An 18,288-nucleotide genomic window follows, 5' to 3' on the forward strand; every position below is an offset into this window, starting at 1 on the left:
CTTGCACTTTGGTGTGCTTTCGAACTGCTAGGTTGGCAGGAGAAGGGACCAAGCAACAGGAGCTTACCCCGTCACGGGGATTCAAACTGCCAACCTTCTGATCGGCAAGTCCTAGGCTCTGTTGTTTAACCCACAGCGCCACCCGCGTCCCACTCTCTGAATATTCATATCCAAAATAAATTTTTATAAGAGTTACTTTTGAAAGGGGGGTGGTGGGAGCAGCTCAAGACAATCCAATAAAATACTGTATTCCATCATTTGACATCTGGCAGTACAAACCTTGTAAATCAACCACCACATCTCTGCCTTGGGAAAACTCATAGCAGAAATGGCCATAAGCGAGTCCATATTCTGTGGCTTTGTATTCCAGCTTTACCACTTTGGTGTTGTTGGATAACTTCACAAACTCTCCTAGAATATAAGGCTCCACACTCACACATCCTTGTATAGACTTGCCTTCTAGTACCTGGGGAACAAAAAGGGGATTGTGATGTGAGCAGCCTTTCAGCCCACTGCTTCTGCCTCCTCCTTTCACTGGCTGAATCCTTTGCAACCTTCTGCTTGCTCCTTACCAAGAGGACCGCCGATGGGATGTAGAAGATTTGTGTTGGGATTTTTTGCTCATACAGCCTCTTGTTGAATTCTGTCACGTAGTACTGGGCAGTCATTTGTCTTTCCACATCGCTGAAATGGTGAAGAAGCTCCTTTTCGTCTTTGTACTCTTTGCCAACGTATCTATGAAAAATGTAACACACACTGACAAGAGTCATAGTGGCAGCAGCAACATTACACTGTATTCTGCCTTCCCTCCAAGGAGCACAAGGTTGTGTGCATCAACCTCCCATTCTCCATTTTATTCTCACAACCATCCTGTCAAGCAGGTGAGGCTGAGAGACAGTGACTGGTGCCAGTGGGGATCTGAACCTTGGTCTCATAGGTCCTAGTGGTAGGACACGTGTATTTAAATGTCCTCCACTGAACATAATGAGATAAGGTGACCACTCCTAACAATGGTTATTCCATAGTCAGTTCCACTAAGTTTGATGCAGTTTACTACCCGTAGTTAGGACTGCAACTGAAAAAAGTGGTAAGAGCAGTTTCACAGCAGAATGGACTCCCCCAGAAGATGAGGGACTCTCCTTCCTTGGAGGTTTTTAAGCGGAGATTGGATGGCCATCTGTCATGGATGCTTTAGTTTAAATTCCTGCATTGCAGGGGGTAGACTAGAGGACCCCCAAGGTCCCTTCCAACTCTACAGTTATGGGCTGTGGAAAGCTTTGCCTGTTACTAGCAAGCAAACACCATCCATACTTTGTTTCAAAGACCTGCTTAAGTTTCTTATACGGTGGACGCTCGGGTTGCAAATGTGATCCATGTGGGATGCATGTTCACAACCCGCAGCGTTCACAACCTGCGTCTGTGCACATGCGGGTTGCAATTTGGTGCTTCTGCGCATGCGCAAAGCGCGGTTTAGCACTTGGGTGCATGCGTGACCGCTGAAACCTGGAAGTAACCCGTTCTGGTACTTTTGGGTTTTGGCGGTCCATAACCCGAAAAAACACAACCTGAAGCAGCTGTAACCTGAGGTATGACTATATTAACACAAGCATTTTCTGATGCATAGCTCAATCTATCTGTTACTTCCCATCCCTGTGCAGAATCTGGCTAGGTATTTTCATGCTGTTTTGTGGATGCATTATGTTCACTGCCTGGACTCCTTATTTATCATGTGGGATCTAAGCCTACAAACAAGCACATAAGTGCCTGGACTGATCAAATTGTCATGCTGGTTTGAGCGATACCTTCCCAGAGTTTCCTCTTGGTGCAGAAAGTGTATCCAAAAAGCGTTCCTTTGTCTGCCTTTCTTTGCTACGCTCAGGTAGCCCCCAATATATACAGCAGTTTCCTGTGCAGTCCACAGCCCAGATTTCTTGGAGAATTTCAAAAGGAGGGCGGCTGGAAAAGAAGACAGATGAACTGACAACTTCTTCAGCAAAGGGTTGTTCCGTACCAGTAGCCAGGAATGAAACAGCAGAGTTAAACTGTTCTCCTGCTAGGATCAATGTCCTTTTCCCAGACTGAGTCACAGAGAAATGACATTTCGCTCACACCCATAGGAAGTTGCATTCATTGCTGCAGTGTGTACTATTACAGCCAGCTTCATCTATAAACAGAAGGTGGGAAAGGCAAGGCAGGATGAATTGCTTTTGGAAGGGCTGCGAAGTGGGAAGGCATTCCTCACAAATATGTCACCGAGTAACAGAACTGACAGAACAAAAAGGAATGCATTTTAAAAAAAATGTTAGCAGGGAATGTGAAATTACAACAAAAGCATTCAAATGATCCAAAACAATCAAGGAAATGGAGTGACTCCTCTGTGAGGAAGTGTTATGGTTTTGGACTTTTTAGTTTAGAGAAAAGACTTTTAAAGGCGACATGATTAGAAGTTTATAAAGTTATGCTTGGCACGGACAAAGTGGATAGAGAGAAGCCTTTCTCCCATGTAATACTAGAACTTGTGGACGCCTACCAAAGCTGAATGTTGGAAGATTCAGGAGAGATAAAAGAAAGTCACACAGTGCATGGCCACCAACCTGGATGGCTTAAAAAGAGGATTGAGAAAATTCATGGAAGAGAAGGCTCTGAATGGCTGCTAGCCATGCTGGCTGTGTTCCGTCTCCACAGTCGGGGGCAGTAATGGTTCTGAAGACCAGTTGCTGGAAGCCACAGAAGGGGAGAATGCATTTGTGCTTGGATCCTACTTATGAATTTCCCCCCAGTCATCTGGTTGGCCACTGTGAGAATAGGATGCTGGACTAGATGGGCTATTGGCCTGACCTACCAGACTCTCCTTATGTTCTTAATCGGTATAAAATAAAAATACTTTCCCCCACATATAGCATAGCAGATAGAACAGAATACAGTGGTGCCCCGCAAGACGAATGCCTCATAAGACGAAAAACTCGCTAGACGAAAGGGTTTTCCGTTTTTCGAGGTGCTTCGCAAGACGAATTTCCCTATGGGCTTTCCCTATGGGCTTGCTTCACAAGACAAAAACGTCTTGCGGGTTTGCTTCCTTTTTCTTAAAGCCGTTAATACCCGGGGAATCCGCTTTCCGCAAGACGAAAAAAATCGCAAGGCGAAGTAACTCGCGGAACGAATTAATTTCGTCTTGCGAGGCACCACTGTAACAGAATCACAGAGTTGGAAAAGGGACCCAAGGGTCATCTAGTCCAACCCCCTGCAATGAAGGAATCTCATTGCTTTGAGAATTTGGAGACCAGCATTCAAATCCCATCTCTGTCATTAACTCACTGACAATCACTTCACATCATATACAGGTAAGTACACAATACCAGGATCTGTTCTTGGCATAAAGCTTGCCAAAGGCTGATCAGAAACAAATAATTTTCTTTCTTGGTCTTGAGTACTTTGCACAGGCAGTGTCAGTCAGGCTAACCCAGGGGTGGATAACTGCAGCCCTCAAGATACTCAAACTCCCTGACCATTTCCATGCTGGTTGGGGCTGAAGGGAGATGGAGACCATTGGCATCTTAGCATATTAACATAGCAAGGCTAAAAGGGACTTTCACCAGGGTATGTGCAAATGATTTGAATCCTGTCTTTCTGTTGTGACACGTGAGGTGGGGGGCACCTGCATAGATTACCGCTGGGGGAGGCAAGTATGCTGTTGTGCAGCTCACGCATGAATCCAGACACCTGAGTGCTTGGGGCTTGTAAACTACATTGGTACCTTGGGTTAAGTACTTAATTCGTTCCGGAGGTCCGTTCTTAACCTGAAACTGTTCTTAACCTGAAGCACCACTTTAGCACCTCCCGCTGCTGCTGTGCCACCGGAGCACAATTTCCGTTCTCATCCTGAAGCAAAGTTCTTAATCCGAGGTACTATTTCTGGGTTAGCGGAGTCTGTAACCTGAAGCATATTTAACACGAGGTACCACTGTAGAATGAAAATCTTTCCCTCCCTGAGAGTAGCACAAAATGCTTGGGATTAAATAATTATAAGGGTGCATTTCGGAAACCTCTACTTACAGTGCGCTTTACCGAAGAGGTTTGGCTTGAAGAGCCCTGTATTCTTCATTCTTTCCATTAGCCAGGCATGGTCTACACCAGACAAAAGCCTGCCATAGTCATCGTCACTGAGAACGCGAGCCTGTAGGGTTTCTGCTTTGGCCCTCTCCAAAAAGACAAAAGAGCTGCCGCTAGAGTTCAAAAATGAAGGACTCTCCGATTCAGAAAAACTGCTGGAAAAGTGGGCTGCTTTGTACCATGATTTTAGAGAGGAGCTTGAACTGTGACTGCTGCTCAACATGTTCCTTAGCTTTTCACCGTCATCTTCTTCCGTTGTAGCACAGTCACTGGACTGGTTGACTAATGGCTGGTTCTTTGTCCCCAAAGGAGAATTTGTGGCCCCAGAGCTGTGATGTGGTTGATCTCTTGCTATGCAGACGTCACTAAGACGACCTGCTGACTTCTTTCCACATTCACTAGCAAATTCACAGTCTTCTGTTGTCTCTGCTTGTGGGTCAATTTCAGATACTCCAGTGGAGCTTTCTGGAGGCACTGCAGAGTTCGATTTATTAATCCAATTTTGAACAAAGCGGTCACGTTCCGGTTTGGGCATGCTACTATTGATGGAGGCAGGTGTCCTCCTGGCATCAGGCAGGTGTGAATTCATCTGTGCATCTTCAGTAGTGTCCACAGTTTCTCCTTCTGGGTCAACAAATGGCCAACCATGTCTAGATATTGATTCTATTATATTTTCTGTGCTTCCTTTCCCAATGCTGCACAGATTATGGTTAGAAATGGCACTGGAGTCCTTGCTCCTGGAATCCATTAATGAAGATGGAATAATGGGATCTTGTTCAGAAGTGGGACTCAAAAGATTATTACTATTTTGGGGGTTGGTGCTACTGGTTTCTCGGAGTGCCTGCTTCAAAGCATTCTCTGCTCCCTCTACGTGCTCCTTTCTGAGATTTGGGTATGGTTCTGTTACTCTGTGAGACCTGCCTATATTATTCTGATTGGGATGCGTTAAGGAGCCACAACAGTCATTCTGAGGCTCTTGAAGAGAGAGCTGATTAGTTCTGGAAAACAGTACACATGGATCTGGCTTTTGGCAGTTCTTTTCAGCATCTTTGGTCAAAGCTGCAGAACATTCTTGCTCCTTACCTCCAGTAGCCTTTAGTTTCTGTACCTTATCTTGGGGCAGTTCATTTTCATTGCAGTCAATCTCCTCCCAACTAGTAAAGGAACTTGATTTGGAGAATTTGCTCCAAGATCTCAGTGAACTGGAACTTTCACTCCTGTTATGAGAATTACTTGAAATACCACCAGTGTGTTTTTCTGAAGGAATGCACTCTACCTCTTCATCAAGGGCAGTGGCATGGAATAATTTATGTCGCATCTGCTCTTTAAAACCCTCACAATTTTTCCTTCCTTTTTGTGAAAGTGAGATCTTTGCAGAGTCTTTCCCATGATATGATCTTTCTTCAGTGGTACACATGGTGTCCATATTTTTGGTTTCCGTTTTCAAAGCTGTTATGCAGGCTCCTGTTTGGCTTCCTGATTTCATCTTGTAGCTGTGGCAAACACTTCCATAAACTTCACAGACTGCTGCATGATGCTGGGAATACATGTCAAGCACTTTCTCAAAGCTCAATTCACCGTTCACAATTGACTTTTCAACACCAGTTTTGTAGCTATCTGGAATGTAGGACTTGGCATCTGAGTTACAGAAATCCTGCACATTTAAGTGCTCTTTAACTAACATGACAAGGCACATGATATCCTTGGCAAGCTGTTCTTTGTCCTGCTCTTCAGTATGCGGTAAATGACTATAAGCATACAGCTTCTGTAAGGCTTCCTGGCACAAGTTATTCACTTGACTAAGTCTCTCGCTCTCACCGTAGAGCCTCTGGTGCACTTTTGTAAGGCAGAAAGCTGCCTTGATAAAACTGTGGAGCTCCTGTTTGCTGGTGACTGGTTCTTTGTCCTTCTTACTAAGGAGACCAATTTCAAAGGACTCCTTTGCTTCGGACAAATAAAACTTCTGCTTTGCGGAAGGGCATTTGCTTGAATAGCTGTAAGACAGCAAGCACATTCCACGGATATTCTGTAAAAACAAGTACAGCTGAAATGAACAGGATGTTACAGATTTGTACATCAAATTTAGACTCCGATCCTATAAAGAATCCTCAAATTTGAATTTACACCACTACAAAGGTTTTGAGAATATAGCTTTTTTCAAATGATTTTCAAGTACTTGTTTTTTCTTTGTTTGATCAATTATGCTTGAGTTAAACTTGTTACACACCGAAGGAACACTGAGCAGGTTTGTTCTGAGAAATCTAGCAAAAAAATCCATGCTAGAATTGTGCATTTGCTAATGGGATTTTCAGTATAAAACTTTGCAAAGCCTATTAATCTCAGGGAATGAGATTATGGTGTTCAGTGGGATTGAGGTGGGTTGGGGAGCAGGAAGAAGCTATATTCTCAAAACCTTTGGAACTTAATCCACAGATAAGTGGGGTATGAAGTACACTTCTTTTGCCCAACTCTTTGCTGAAGATATCCCCCTCCTTCCCAAAGAATCAAAAGATAGATTGTATAACTAGCAGCCTTTACCTTCCAGTTCCACTCTCGTTATTATCCAATAAGTTTTCAGTTAAATCAATGGGACATTAAAGGAGTATGAATGATAGGCGACAGTAAATGGTTTGTAGTAAGCAACTGCTCCAAATGAACAGGTTTAACAGCATAAAAGCCAGATGGCATTTCACTTGCACCACAACTTTTCATCTGCATTGCATCTGAATGCACATCCTGATTTTACATGCACACAGCAACATATTGCAGTAGTAGATGGCAGTGAATAATTTTCAGCACAGGGAAGAAATAAAAATATTGGGTATCACACTTACGACTGCTGTGAGCACAAACAGTGGTGTGAACTGGCTGAAGGCCGCTGCTAACTTGCATGCTTCAGCAGCTGAAAGTAAATGGTGGTCAAACTCTTTCAGAAGATTCTGTTGAAATGGCAGGAAGGAAATGTAAGTTTAGGCAGATTGCTGTCCGTTCATCTCTGTGTAGATAGGTGAGTATATGTAAGGTAAAAAGGTAAAGGACCCCTGGATGGTTCACTCCAGTCAAAGGCAACTATGGGGTTAAGGTGCTTATCTCGATTTCAGGCCGAGGGAGCCAGTGTTTGTCCACAGACAGCTTTCCAGGTCATGTGGCCAGCATGACTAAACTGCTTCTGGCGCAACGGAACACCATGATGGAAACCAGAGCACATGGAAATGCCATTTACATTCCTGTCTACTTGCACTGGCATGCTTTCAAACTGCTAGATTGGAAGAAGCTGGGACAGAGTAACAGGAGCTCACCCCGTCATGGGGATTCAAACCGTCAATCTTCTGATCGGCAAGCCCAAGAGGCTCAGTGGTTTAGAACACAGTGTAGACAGATGCCAAGGTTTAGCAATGTCTAATTATGGCCTTATGTTTGAGGGCTGGAGTACATGACATATTCTGTGCTTCCTCTCTCCATAATTTTATGAGAGAACAAACAACAAATGGCTCAGCACTTGGCAATTACTTTTGCCAGGGAGAGGCAATGAGGAGTAACTGTAGCTTAGTGCAGAAGGGCAAAACTTCAATCTCCAGTTTGAAAATAGAGGATCACATAGGAGATGGGAAAGACTCTCCCTGAGATCCTAGACAGCTGATGCCAATCAGAGTATACAGTACTGGTATGGATGGACAAATAATATTCTTCAGAGTAATCTGTTTCTATTGTGGAATAGTGAGCTTCAGGTATCACACAGAATCTCCCTAGTCAGGGATGCTGAACAAAGCACACACAATTTTCAGCAAGCTAAACAAATACAGGAATAGTTACCAGGTGAAACTGATAGTTGTCTTTAAACCGGTTGTAATCGTTTTCACTCATCGATACAAAAATGTCAGCCAAGATACCCAACGATGTAGCAATTCCCTGCAGGAGACAAACACAAAGACAAATTGGCGTTTCACTGCTTCCATGGCAGATTACTTCTCTAGAACACAAGAATCCATTCCATAAAGTACTAGAAGCTAAAACACACAGGGTGTTTCCAAATGGGATTGGGACTCCTCATGCATGCAGCACCAACACATCCCTAGCCATTTAATCCAGATTCGCTCTTTCCATAGAAAATCTGGTAAATTCAAAACAACAACAATAACAGACTTGCTGCCAACAACCCACTTGCAATAATGAATCCCTGTCTGGAAGCACCCAAAATCTCAGGCTGTTTTTACATCGTTCAGCTTCTTAATGGAAAAAAGGACAGTCTACTTTTCCACTGCTTGTGAAGGACTTGGGTCTGTTTCAAACAGCAAGGACCGCTCTTCTTCACCAGCAGATCCCTCTGTGAAGGACTACCCTTTCTGTTGTTCCTCAGTTCCTGCTAAAAGGTTTGGAGCAAGCTGCTTGTCTAGATTGTCTAGAGAAGCAGAACAAATACTGTTAATAGCAGAAAATACTCATTTTTAAAAAGAAAATAGTACATACATTACCTTTTTATCTGGCTGGGGAAGTGTGAAATAACCTAAAATTGAGGCCCAAATCAGCTCTGCTGCTTCATACCACATCCCTGAAACATACACACAAAAATGAACGCTCAGTTATTGTTGTAGTTTTTTTTTTTAAAAAAAGAAGTACCGGTAATAATCAACTGCACTTGTACAGTGGTACCTCACAAGACGAAAACGCGCAAGACGAAAGAGTTTTCCGTTTTTTGAGGCGTTCCGCAAGACGAATTTCCCTATGGGCTTGCTTCGCAAGACGAAACGTCTTGCGAGTTCTTGCGAGTTTGTTTCCTTTTTCTTAAAGCCGCTAAGCCGCTAATAGCCGTGCTTCACAAGACGAAAAAACCGCAAGACTCATGGAACGGATTAATTTCGTCTTGTGAGGCACCACTGTACTTAGTAGGGATGGGGAAGAAGTTTGCCAAACATGAACTGAACCATAGCTATCATTCAAAAGTTACACTTGTCCAAATTTTGTGTTGTAGTTTTCCAACTCCAATACGTGTACATTCGGGGAAAGTGTACATAAGAATTTACTGGTGAAAATAATATACAAAGTACATTAGAAAAAAAATGGTTTGCAAAATTGTGTATGATACAAATTTTCAAAAGGGGTTTTAAATAATAATAATAAAAAAACCCAAACAAGTGCAGAAATGTGAATTTAAGATTGGAAAAATTGGAAACTGAAATTGACAAAAGCATCCATTCCTTACAACTTAATGGAAATAGGATACTGGACTAGGTGGGCCAGTAGCTTAATCCAGCAGGCTCTTATGAGCCTGATCATCACATAATTTCACCACTCCATGCCCTTATTTTTTATCCTCTGCAACCCAACATCTTGTAAAGAAGAAGGAGGAAGAGGAGAATTTTTTAAGTCTTAATTTGGGAAGCAAAATTAATATGCAAAGTAAGCAATTTGAAGCAATTATAGGCATAGAATTGGGGTCACATTAGGTTTTTCTTTTTTGCCAATACATTTTGCTAGGCATACAGCTGATTTGTTTTTAGGAAATGAGGAATATTTCGCAGCTAGAAAGAACACAGTTATGAGAAATGACTCCTGCACTATCCTCAGAGAACTGAACGGGAACTGAAAAAGATCAGCTGAAACCATAGAATGTGAGATTGCTTCATGAATCCTACCCAGCTTTTGCAGAATCTGTCCTCTAATCTGTACACAGACAGACTGAACTAGGATCCTGTCACTTTTTTTTGAGTACTTCCACACACCTGAGAAACAGAATGAAAAGAGCAGTTGAACACACTACAGTGTTTGGGAACATGAAGAGGCAGAAAGGTGAGGTAAATATATATCCAAAACCTTTACAAATTAAGAAAAACAAAGAAAGAAGCTGTCTGGGACAGGAACACATTAGTCTGGCAGTGGCTCTGCTAGCAAGGCGGCATTTTTTTTGTGGGGGGAGGGAAACATTTATAAATAATAACTCAAGAAGCCACAAATTATAGATACCTGTTGCTCCATTGTCATTAATAAGACTGCTAAGGATATATTCAGCCTTTAACAGTTTACCTAGAAAGAAGAGGAAAAACAAAGCTATATTGAGGCAAATATTTCAGTCTCAGAGTTGAGATAGGAAAGGGTAAATCTGGTAAATCTGGTAAATCTGGTCTTTTAGCAATTTTTTTTATTAAAAAAATGTCATTTCTCTTCCGCAATCTATCCCCTTATTTTAGAACAAAGGTAGGACCAGCCTCACAGGACAAATCTGACAGGTGGGTGGGGGCTATCCATTTGCCAGGCACTTGACATCATAATGAGACAAGGATGCTGCTAAAACAAAGGCTTTTTCCTCTGTTTTAACAGAGGATTCCATCCAATTGTGACCCAGTCGTAGAACCTGACCCACTGCTTGAAGATGAATTATATAAGGGCCATTCACATGTTACATTCAACAAGTGCACAATCTCTGTAAACAACAGTTGATGCACACTATCTACCCTCTTATCATTATTCACGCCACGTTTGACAAGCGTAGTGTCTGTGTTTCTGTGTGCACAATAGCTGAGCTGTATGAATCAACATGTGTAAACTCTTTCACAAAAACACTTGTACATGTGTAGTGGTAGCTTGTACCTGTGTTTAGTGTAAAGTGAACAGGCCTACAGATGCTCAAAGCTACCCCAAAATGAGAGCTCACCGAGGTAGTTTAGATAATTATATCTGCCTAGACTCACCCACATTGCGGTCCAACTATGTCACCTTGATTCACCCTGGACTTTAGGAGTAAACAGCATGCCAATACTTCTTTAAGACATGTATTTGCAAGACTTGGCATCAGACTCAGCCTTTCTCCCAGATGTTTTTAGACTACAACTCCCCAACATCTCTCATCATTGGCCGTGCTGGTTAAGGTTGAGTAGGGTTGTAGTAAAGAAAATGTACGGGAACCCAGTGTTGGGGGAAGTGGCATCATATAGCAGAGCTCAGAAATAAGGACAATTATATTTGACGCACATACTATTCCTGAGATGTAGTGATTGAAATCAGATGATCATTTCATTATATGTAAGCTATTTCCGTTTAAAACTGTATTCATCATCAGCTTAGCTTTGGCTTTTCCTTCCTAAAAAAACTAGGAATATGTATTTTAAAACAGGCCAATGCCATTCATGATCTTTCTGTACTACCAAAAGAGGAACGAAGAAAAAACAACAGCCCTCAATTTTACATGAGTAGGTTAACTGCATTATTTGCACCAAGTGGCCATAGTGCATGTATATGTGCGCGCGCGCGCGCACACACACACACACACACAGAGAGAAAATACCAGATCTTTAATCATCTTTTTGAAGGCTTTTGCTCAGAAGTACAGCAATTCACAGACCCCCGTTTGAAACAGCAGGGCAGATTTGTTAGGAGACAAAAGCTCCAATTAGTATTTTCCACACCCTTTCACAATTTTCTCTGCTGCTTCTTTCTCTCAGAGACCCCTTTATGCCAGACACTTTGTGCAGGCCAGAAGAGGTGGGAGGGAGATGGAGTGGGGGTGGGTGGTGGGTGGGATGGGGTAGATGGAGAGTAGATGGCAGGCAGGAGCAGGGTGTCAGTTTAAAATGATGGCTTAGGATCATAGGAATGTCATCTCCAGAATGGGACAAAGTATCCTCTTGAAAGTCAAGCAGCTCCTAATTGGGACTCAGCTGAGAAAACGGAGATGGTGGTTGGAGGGGGGGGGAGCGCAATGAGTGTTTTATTACCTGAATTTACAGAGACGCGAGCTTGCCGAATCACCAGCTGAGGGGCAATTGGTGTTGTAGGTTGGAGCTCGTGCAGCCTTTTGGCAATCCGAAGGAGCTGGCTGGAGCCATCAACCCAATATAAGAACCGGTCAATCAGGAACACAATAGCAGCTGCTGTCACATAGTCCCTGCTGGTAATGGAGGCTTTCAGACAAACCTGAAAAGAACACCAAACGCATGTGATGGTGAGGAGCAACCAGCTCTCAAATTGGAACCGTTTCTAGGGGACTGTCCATAAAGTATGTAAATCATCAGGCAGAGGGATGGGGGAGAAATGACTTGCTTAGCTGAGAAATGTGCACACCCACTTTCAGCTACGGAAAACTGCAGGGCAAAGGAGGGATTGGGGGTGGGATATTGCTTCAAACATAGAAAATTGTCAGAGGCATGGAAGGGAAGTTCAAAAAAGCTTTAAAAAGTGTGGCATACTTTACAATGCTCTACCCTGTGATAAACCCAACAACATTTTTTTGTACTCTCTCTCTTTCTCCTCCTGCCCACCGCAGCCCAGTTTCTAAAATAAAGAGCCAGGGCTCAGGCATTCATCAAACGATGACACTGAAAGACCAAGTCATGGAACCCACACAAGGTTGGATTCAGGCTCACACTATACTTAGTTACCAGTGAAATCACTGTGTGGGTGTGTACAATGATCCCAATCTTAGATAGGATATTCTGATTATCAAAAACATTTTACTTTAATTTTAACCACCGCTATCGATTCATTTTCATCCCAACCTTCTTCCAAGGATTTCAGAGTGTTTCATCTCATTTTAACCTCACAACCAACAGCTTAGACCCATCAAGCTCACCCAATAATTAGATCCTGGGCATTCCTGATTTGTGTCCAACATGCTACCCACTATATCTTGTAACCTTCTTTAAAAAAGGAAGAGGAAGGTAAGACACTCCTAAAAAGTAGACCAGTGTTCTGTTTTTAAGAAATGACCTACATATAGCATTAAAATTAGCTTAAATGGGAATTGGGGGTGTGTGCTATTAAAAGCCATTGCCTTCTGATTCTCAAGGGAAATGAAGACTTTTGTGGTGTCAATCAAGTTCTAAACATCAACAAGTTGCATTAATATAGCAGTAAAGGCTACCAGATCAAACGCTCCTTTGTACATCATAAAGGAGCAACTAGGTCAGCAGTCCAACGTTTTCTCTTTGCAGGTGACCTTTAATGATTTTTTTAAAAATAGCATTAACTCCCTTGGTATCCCTCTCAGAGGCTGATCCTTCTCCCTGGCATGGAGAATCAGCCGCACTTATGAAGGAACGTGCTGTTAGGAGAGAAGAAAGGCCAGCAGGCTAACTCTGCGGCAGTATACAGAGCCTTCATGGGTGCTCAAGAATCCCTGCGGTCATTGTGACATCTGCCCAAATGCCCAACTTGCACCTTGGGAGAATGGCGTGTGAGCGAAAGTGCACCTCAGCTTTCCTCTCCTCAGCTGGGGAAAGATGAGAAGAAAACTCCTGCCTGTTGGAGTCTCAAGTTTGATTTGGTAACACCTTCCTTGGGATCAAATAGGAAAGGTTAATCTGATGAAGGGAAATTTTACTTGGACTACAATATACCAGTACTGTGGCTGCAGTATGAGAATATTACCTTGACATGGAGCTCAGAGGTCACTCTGATAGACACATGAAACCAGACCCACTATCCAAATATTTATTTTCTGTGCGTACTGTTAGTGTCCACTGCTGGAGAAGGCATTTGTTTCTTAGTGACTCATTGAGAAAAGTCAGTTACCTGACTCAAATTCTCTAGTGCTTTTGCTGCTTAATTGGTAAAAAGAGAGTGATGCAGCTATAATTTAAGCCTGCCTGGAAGCCAGTGTAGCAGTAAGGAATGTACTCCATCAGTGTAAGGAATAATCCTTGCACAATTTAAGTTCCCTTTCTCCTCCCCTGTGTTCTGCCAAACTGTTCCGGGGTTTTCCCCTATGACAAGCTCCCTCAGTGAAGATAGGATCTTCCATGCACAGGGACTAGTAAATTAAAACACACTACTACTACTACTACTACTACTACTACTACTACTAAAGAAATAGTATCTTCATCTCACTTAAGACAGAAAACTCACATTTCCCCCCATTTGCGTCCATGTATAAAGCCAAATTAACATGTGTCCATGCAGCAACCATAAATACACAACATCCCTGTATCCTGTTTCATTTGCAATTATGCATCCATGTGGATAGTGTCATAATACAGTTTAGTCACTAGGTAGCGCTGGACTTAGTTGTTATCTGTGTGGAATCAGTATCTTCCTGTGCCTGTTCTTGCTTGGGAGAGACAACTTCCTCACCTGTTTACAATAGCAACCTGTGTTGTTCCCCTGGCTTCTTGACACTGTCAAGTGTCACTGTCAGTTACCGAGAGGGAGATGGTGAAGGACAAGGCTCAGCACAGTATGGGTGCAATGATGGAGCCAATTTGACATTTTCTTCGCTGCCTTTCTGCTCCCCATCTTGGTAACTGGCAGTGACATGCAGCATTGGGAAGCCAGGTAATCAGTGCTGATGACTACTGCAAACAAGACAGGTAAGCAGTGCTGTGCTGCCCTCTCAGATGCTCCTTCCCATTTGGGCAATAGGGGCAGTACAGGATTCCTATTGGTGTACCGACCTCCCCGCTGCACCAAGGATTCCCTGCCCAAGCTGCTTCAGGTTGTGGAGGATGTCCTCCTGGAGACACCTAGTTTGGTTGTCCTAGGGGATTTTAACATCCATGCCGACACGACCTTACAAGGGGCTGCTCGGGACTTCGTGGAAAGCATGGCCTCCATGGAGCTGTCCCTGAATAAGTCTGGCCCAACTCATAGCCACGGGCATGCTTTAGACCTGGTGTTCACCTCTATGGATGTTGGTGATCTGACACTAAGTAAAAGCGAAACCAAAGAAGTGCCATGGTCAGATCACTTCCTGGTGCAACTGGACTTCTCCGCGACCCTTCCCCTCTGCAGGGAGGTGGGACCGATTCAGATGGTCCGCCCCCGCCACTTAATGGATCCAAATGGTTTCCAGAGAGTGGTAGGGGATGTTTTATCCCATGTTGATGGCCTTTCAGCTGATTCCCTGGTGGCCCGCTGGAATGTGGAGTTAACCAGGGCTATTGACTGTTTGGCTCCGAAGCGCCCTCTCCGATTGCATGGAGCCTGGAGAGCCCCGTGGTTTTCCATGGATCTGAGGGCAATGAAACAATCGTTGAGACGGCTAGAGCGCCGGTGGCAGATAACCCATTCTGAATCTGACCGGACACAGGTTAGAGCTCAATATCGAGCCTACCAAGTGGCGATAGCGAGGGCGAAGAAGACTTTCTTCACCGCCTCTATTGCATTTGCGGAAAACAGCAGCAGGAGACTCTTTCAGGTGGTTCGCAATTTAGCGGAACCACCTGCTCCATCAGGGCCCAGTACGGGCCACATGATCTCCTGCAATGACTTTGCAAAGTTTTTTACAGGTAAAGTCGCTCAGATTTGAGAAGAGGTAGACTCCACCGTGGGAGCAGGGCCGGGGCGGGAGAGTGCTAGAGTCCTGTCTAGTCAAGTTGTGTGGGATCAATTCCAATCTGTTACCCCTGAGGATGTGGACAGGCTGCTTGGACGAGTGAAACTCAACCACTTGTCTCCTTGATCCTTGCCCATCCTGGCTTATAAAAGCTAGCTGGGAAGGACTGGGCGATGGGCTTCATGGGGTGGTGAATGCTTCCCTTCATGAGGGAGCCTTCCCAGACCCGCTGAAAGAGGCGGTTATTAAACCGCTTCTTAAAAAACCATCTTTAGATGTGGCCACGATGGCCAACTATTGCCCAGTCTCAAATCTTCCATTCTTGGGCAAGGTGAGCGAGTGGTTGCTGAACAACTCCAGGCACGCCTGGAAGAAGCGGACCATTTGGATCCCTTCCAGTCGGGATTCAGGCCTTATCATGGGACTGAAACTGCCTTGGTCGCACTGGTTGATGATCTCCAGTGGGCTAGGGACAAAGGTGAGAGCTGTTTCCTAGTTCTGCTGGATCTCTCAGCGGCGTTTGATACCATCAACCATAACATCCTTCTGGACCGTCTTGAGGGGCTGGGAGCTGGGGGCACTGTCATACAGTGGTTCCGCTCCTTCCTCCTGGGCCATGTTCAGAAAGTGGTGGGGGGGATGAGTGTTCAGACCCCTGGGCTCTCGCTTGTGGGGTGCCTCAGGGTTCTGTCCTCTCCCCCATGCTTTTCAACATCTACATGAAGCCGCTGGGAGAGATCATCAGGGGATTTGGGCTGGGTGTTCATCAGTATGCGGATGATACCCAGCTCTACCTCTCTTTCAAATCAGAACCAGTGAAGGCAGTGAAGGTCCTGTGTGAGTGCCTGGAGGCGGTTGGAGGTTGGATAGCGGCTAACAGATTGAGGTTGAATCCTGACAAGACATAAGTACTGTTTTGGGGGACAGGAGGCGGGCAGGTGTGGAGGATTCCCTGGTCCTGAATGGGGTAACTGTGCCCCTGAAGGACCAGGTACGCAGCCTGGGAGTCATTTTGGACTCACAGCTGTCCATGGAGGCACAGGTCAAATCTGTGTCCAGGGCAGCTGTTTACCAGCTCCATCTGGTACACAGGCTGAGACTCTATCTGCAATGCGCTCTACGTGGGGCTACCTTTGAAAGTGACCTGGAAACTACAACTAGTCCAGAATGTGGCAGCTAGACTGGTGACTGGGAGCGGCCGCAGAGACCACATAACACCGGTCTTGAAAGACCTACATTGGCTCCCAGTACGTTTCCGAGCACAATTCAAAGTGTTGGTGCTGACCTTTAAAGCCCTGAACGGCCTTGGTCCAGTATATCTGAAGGAGCGTCTCCACCCCCATCGTTCTACCCGGACACTGAGGTCCAGTGCCCAGGGCCTTCTGGCGGTTCCCTCGCTGTGAGAAGCCAAGTTACAGGGAACCAGGCGGAGGGCCTTCTCAGTAGTGGCGCCTTCCCTGTGGAACACCCTCCCACCAGATGTCAAAGAGAACAACAACTACCAGGCTTTTAGAAGACATCTGAAGGCAGCCCTGTTTAGGGAAGCTTTTAATGTTTGATGTATTTTAGTATTCTTTTGGAAGCCGCCCAGAGTGGCTGGGGAAGCCCAGCCAGATGGGCGGGGTATAAATAAATTATTATTATTATTATTATTATTATTATTATTATTATTATTATTATATTGTGCTCTAACTATCCATGGCAGTATTCACTCTTGCCATGTAAAGTGTGAATTAGCCTTCAGACCAGCAATGATCTAGTATAACCAGGCAGAGCAAGGAGCTGTCCATTGAGAACTTTCAACCGACAGTGCTGAAGGCTAGGCAACACTTCTAAAGATGTTGCAAGGTTAAATACTGAATTCTTGTATAAAAAAACTGGGAGAATCTAAAGTATTCAATTCCCAATTCCTGGCCTTGATGCTCAAGCAACACCTACTTTTGGCCAGTAATGTCTACCATTAACATATCATTTTTACAAACGGGTTGTGCATTTGTAAAAACGATGTAACATGAAATACATAATGTGAAATCAGCTTCATCTGGTCTTGATTTTTGACAGTGTGTATTTTGTTTTGTAATAAATGAAAGAACTTTCAAATCTTACTCTGCCTTAAATTGCATAAGCAGGGGAAACTCCTCTCAACACCAAAGATGATAAAAACAAACAAGCTAATACCAAAGAGAAAGAACTGGGAAGAAATACTCATTGTCAATTTGTAATTTACACCTGGTACTATGAACATCAAAAGGGTACTTTGCCTTCAGGCCCATCAAAACAAAGGTCTCCACTGGCAACTTTCTATAAAGTCCCCGGGGAAACCAGCATCACACACTGGGAGACATTGTTCAAAGAATTTGGAGGTAGCTCCAGCCATGTGATGAACTAATCACATGTAAAAATCAACTTCTGGCAACTAATTGCTTGATCTTTACTTTGGGTAAGCAGGTAGGAGATCACATACAAGGCATACAGGTATCTGAATCATTGCTTAACATGCCGGGTTCCTGTGAATGAGCGTGGTTTTGGCTAAGGACTATAGTCCTATTTGGAAGTTACAGGAAGAGTCAGGTAAACTTGATAATGGTATAAGCTGCCTTTTATCTTGTCGGATAAATAGACCATCTTGCTCACTAGTGTGCTGACACTGACTTGGTTTGCCTAGCATGAAGTTTTGCTACCGGAAAACCTTTAAATTGAAGATTTCAGGGACTGAATGTAGCACCCTCTCCATCCAAATCACAGGCCTGGTGGCAGAGCAACAGCTCACATTCCCTCCCGCCCCCAGAAGAGAGACTCTCATGAATGACTCAATAAATGTGAGGACATTTGTTGTGACAATCACCTCCAAGATTAGGGATAGGTCGGTGATGTTAGCCTGTCAGAGAAAAATATTTACACCCTGTCGCTTGTTT

At 44.1% G+C, this 18,288-nt stretch overlaps 1 protein-coding gene across 5 annotated transcripts in view; it reads right to left on the reverse strand.

Annotated features, from left to right (window-relative positions):
* The window catches only part of ALPK1 (alpha kinase 1), a 55,362-nt gene that overhangs the window by 2,069 nt on the left and 35,005 nt on the right, over positions 1–18,288 (reverse strand). For 4 of the 5 annotated variants that reach the window (XM_081876677.1, XM_081876676.1, XM_081876678.1 and 1 more), the window contains exons 4-13: positions 11,820–12,018; positions 10,072–10,131; positions 9,744–9,830; positions 8,583–8,659; positions 7,924–8,019; positions 6,945–7,049; positions 4,054–6,136; positions 1,803–1,956; positions 573–735; positions 280–466 (exon numbers count right to left, since the gene is read on the reverse strand). In XM_081876677.1, coding sequence (XP_081732803.1) covers positions 280–466; positions 573–735; positions 1,803–1,956; positions 4,054–6,136; positions 6,945–7,049; positions 7,924–8,019; positions 8,583–8,659; positions 9,744–9,830; positions 10,072–10,131; positions 11,820–12,018 — 3,211 coding nt within the window. Of the gene's footprint in view, positions 1–279; positions 467–572; positions 736–1,802; positions 1,957–4,053; positions 6,137–6,944; positions 7,050–7,923; positions 8,020–8,582; positions 8,660–9,743; positions 9,831–10,071; positions 10,132–11,819; positions 12,019–18,288 lie in introns of those variants that run through there. The other variant, XR_014160289.1, reaches the window with a different exon arrangement.

The sequence above is a fragment of the Podarcis erhardii genome (genome assembly GCF_964252035.2).
Source record: "Podarcis erhardii genome assembly, chromosome: 9".
Classification (NCBI taxonomy): Eukaryota; Metazoa; Chordata; class Lepidosauria; order Squamata; family Lacertidae; genus Podarcis; species Podarcis erhardii.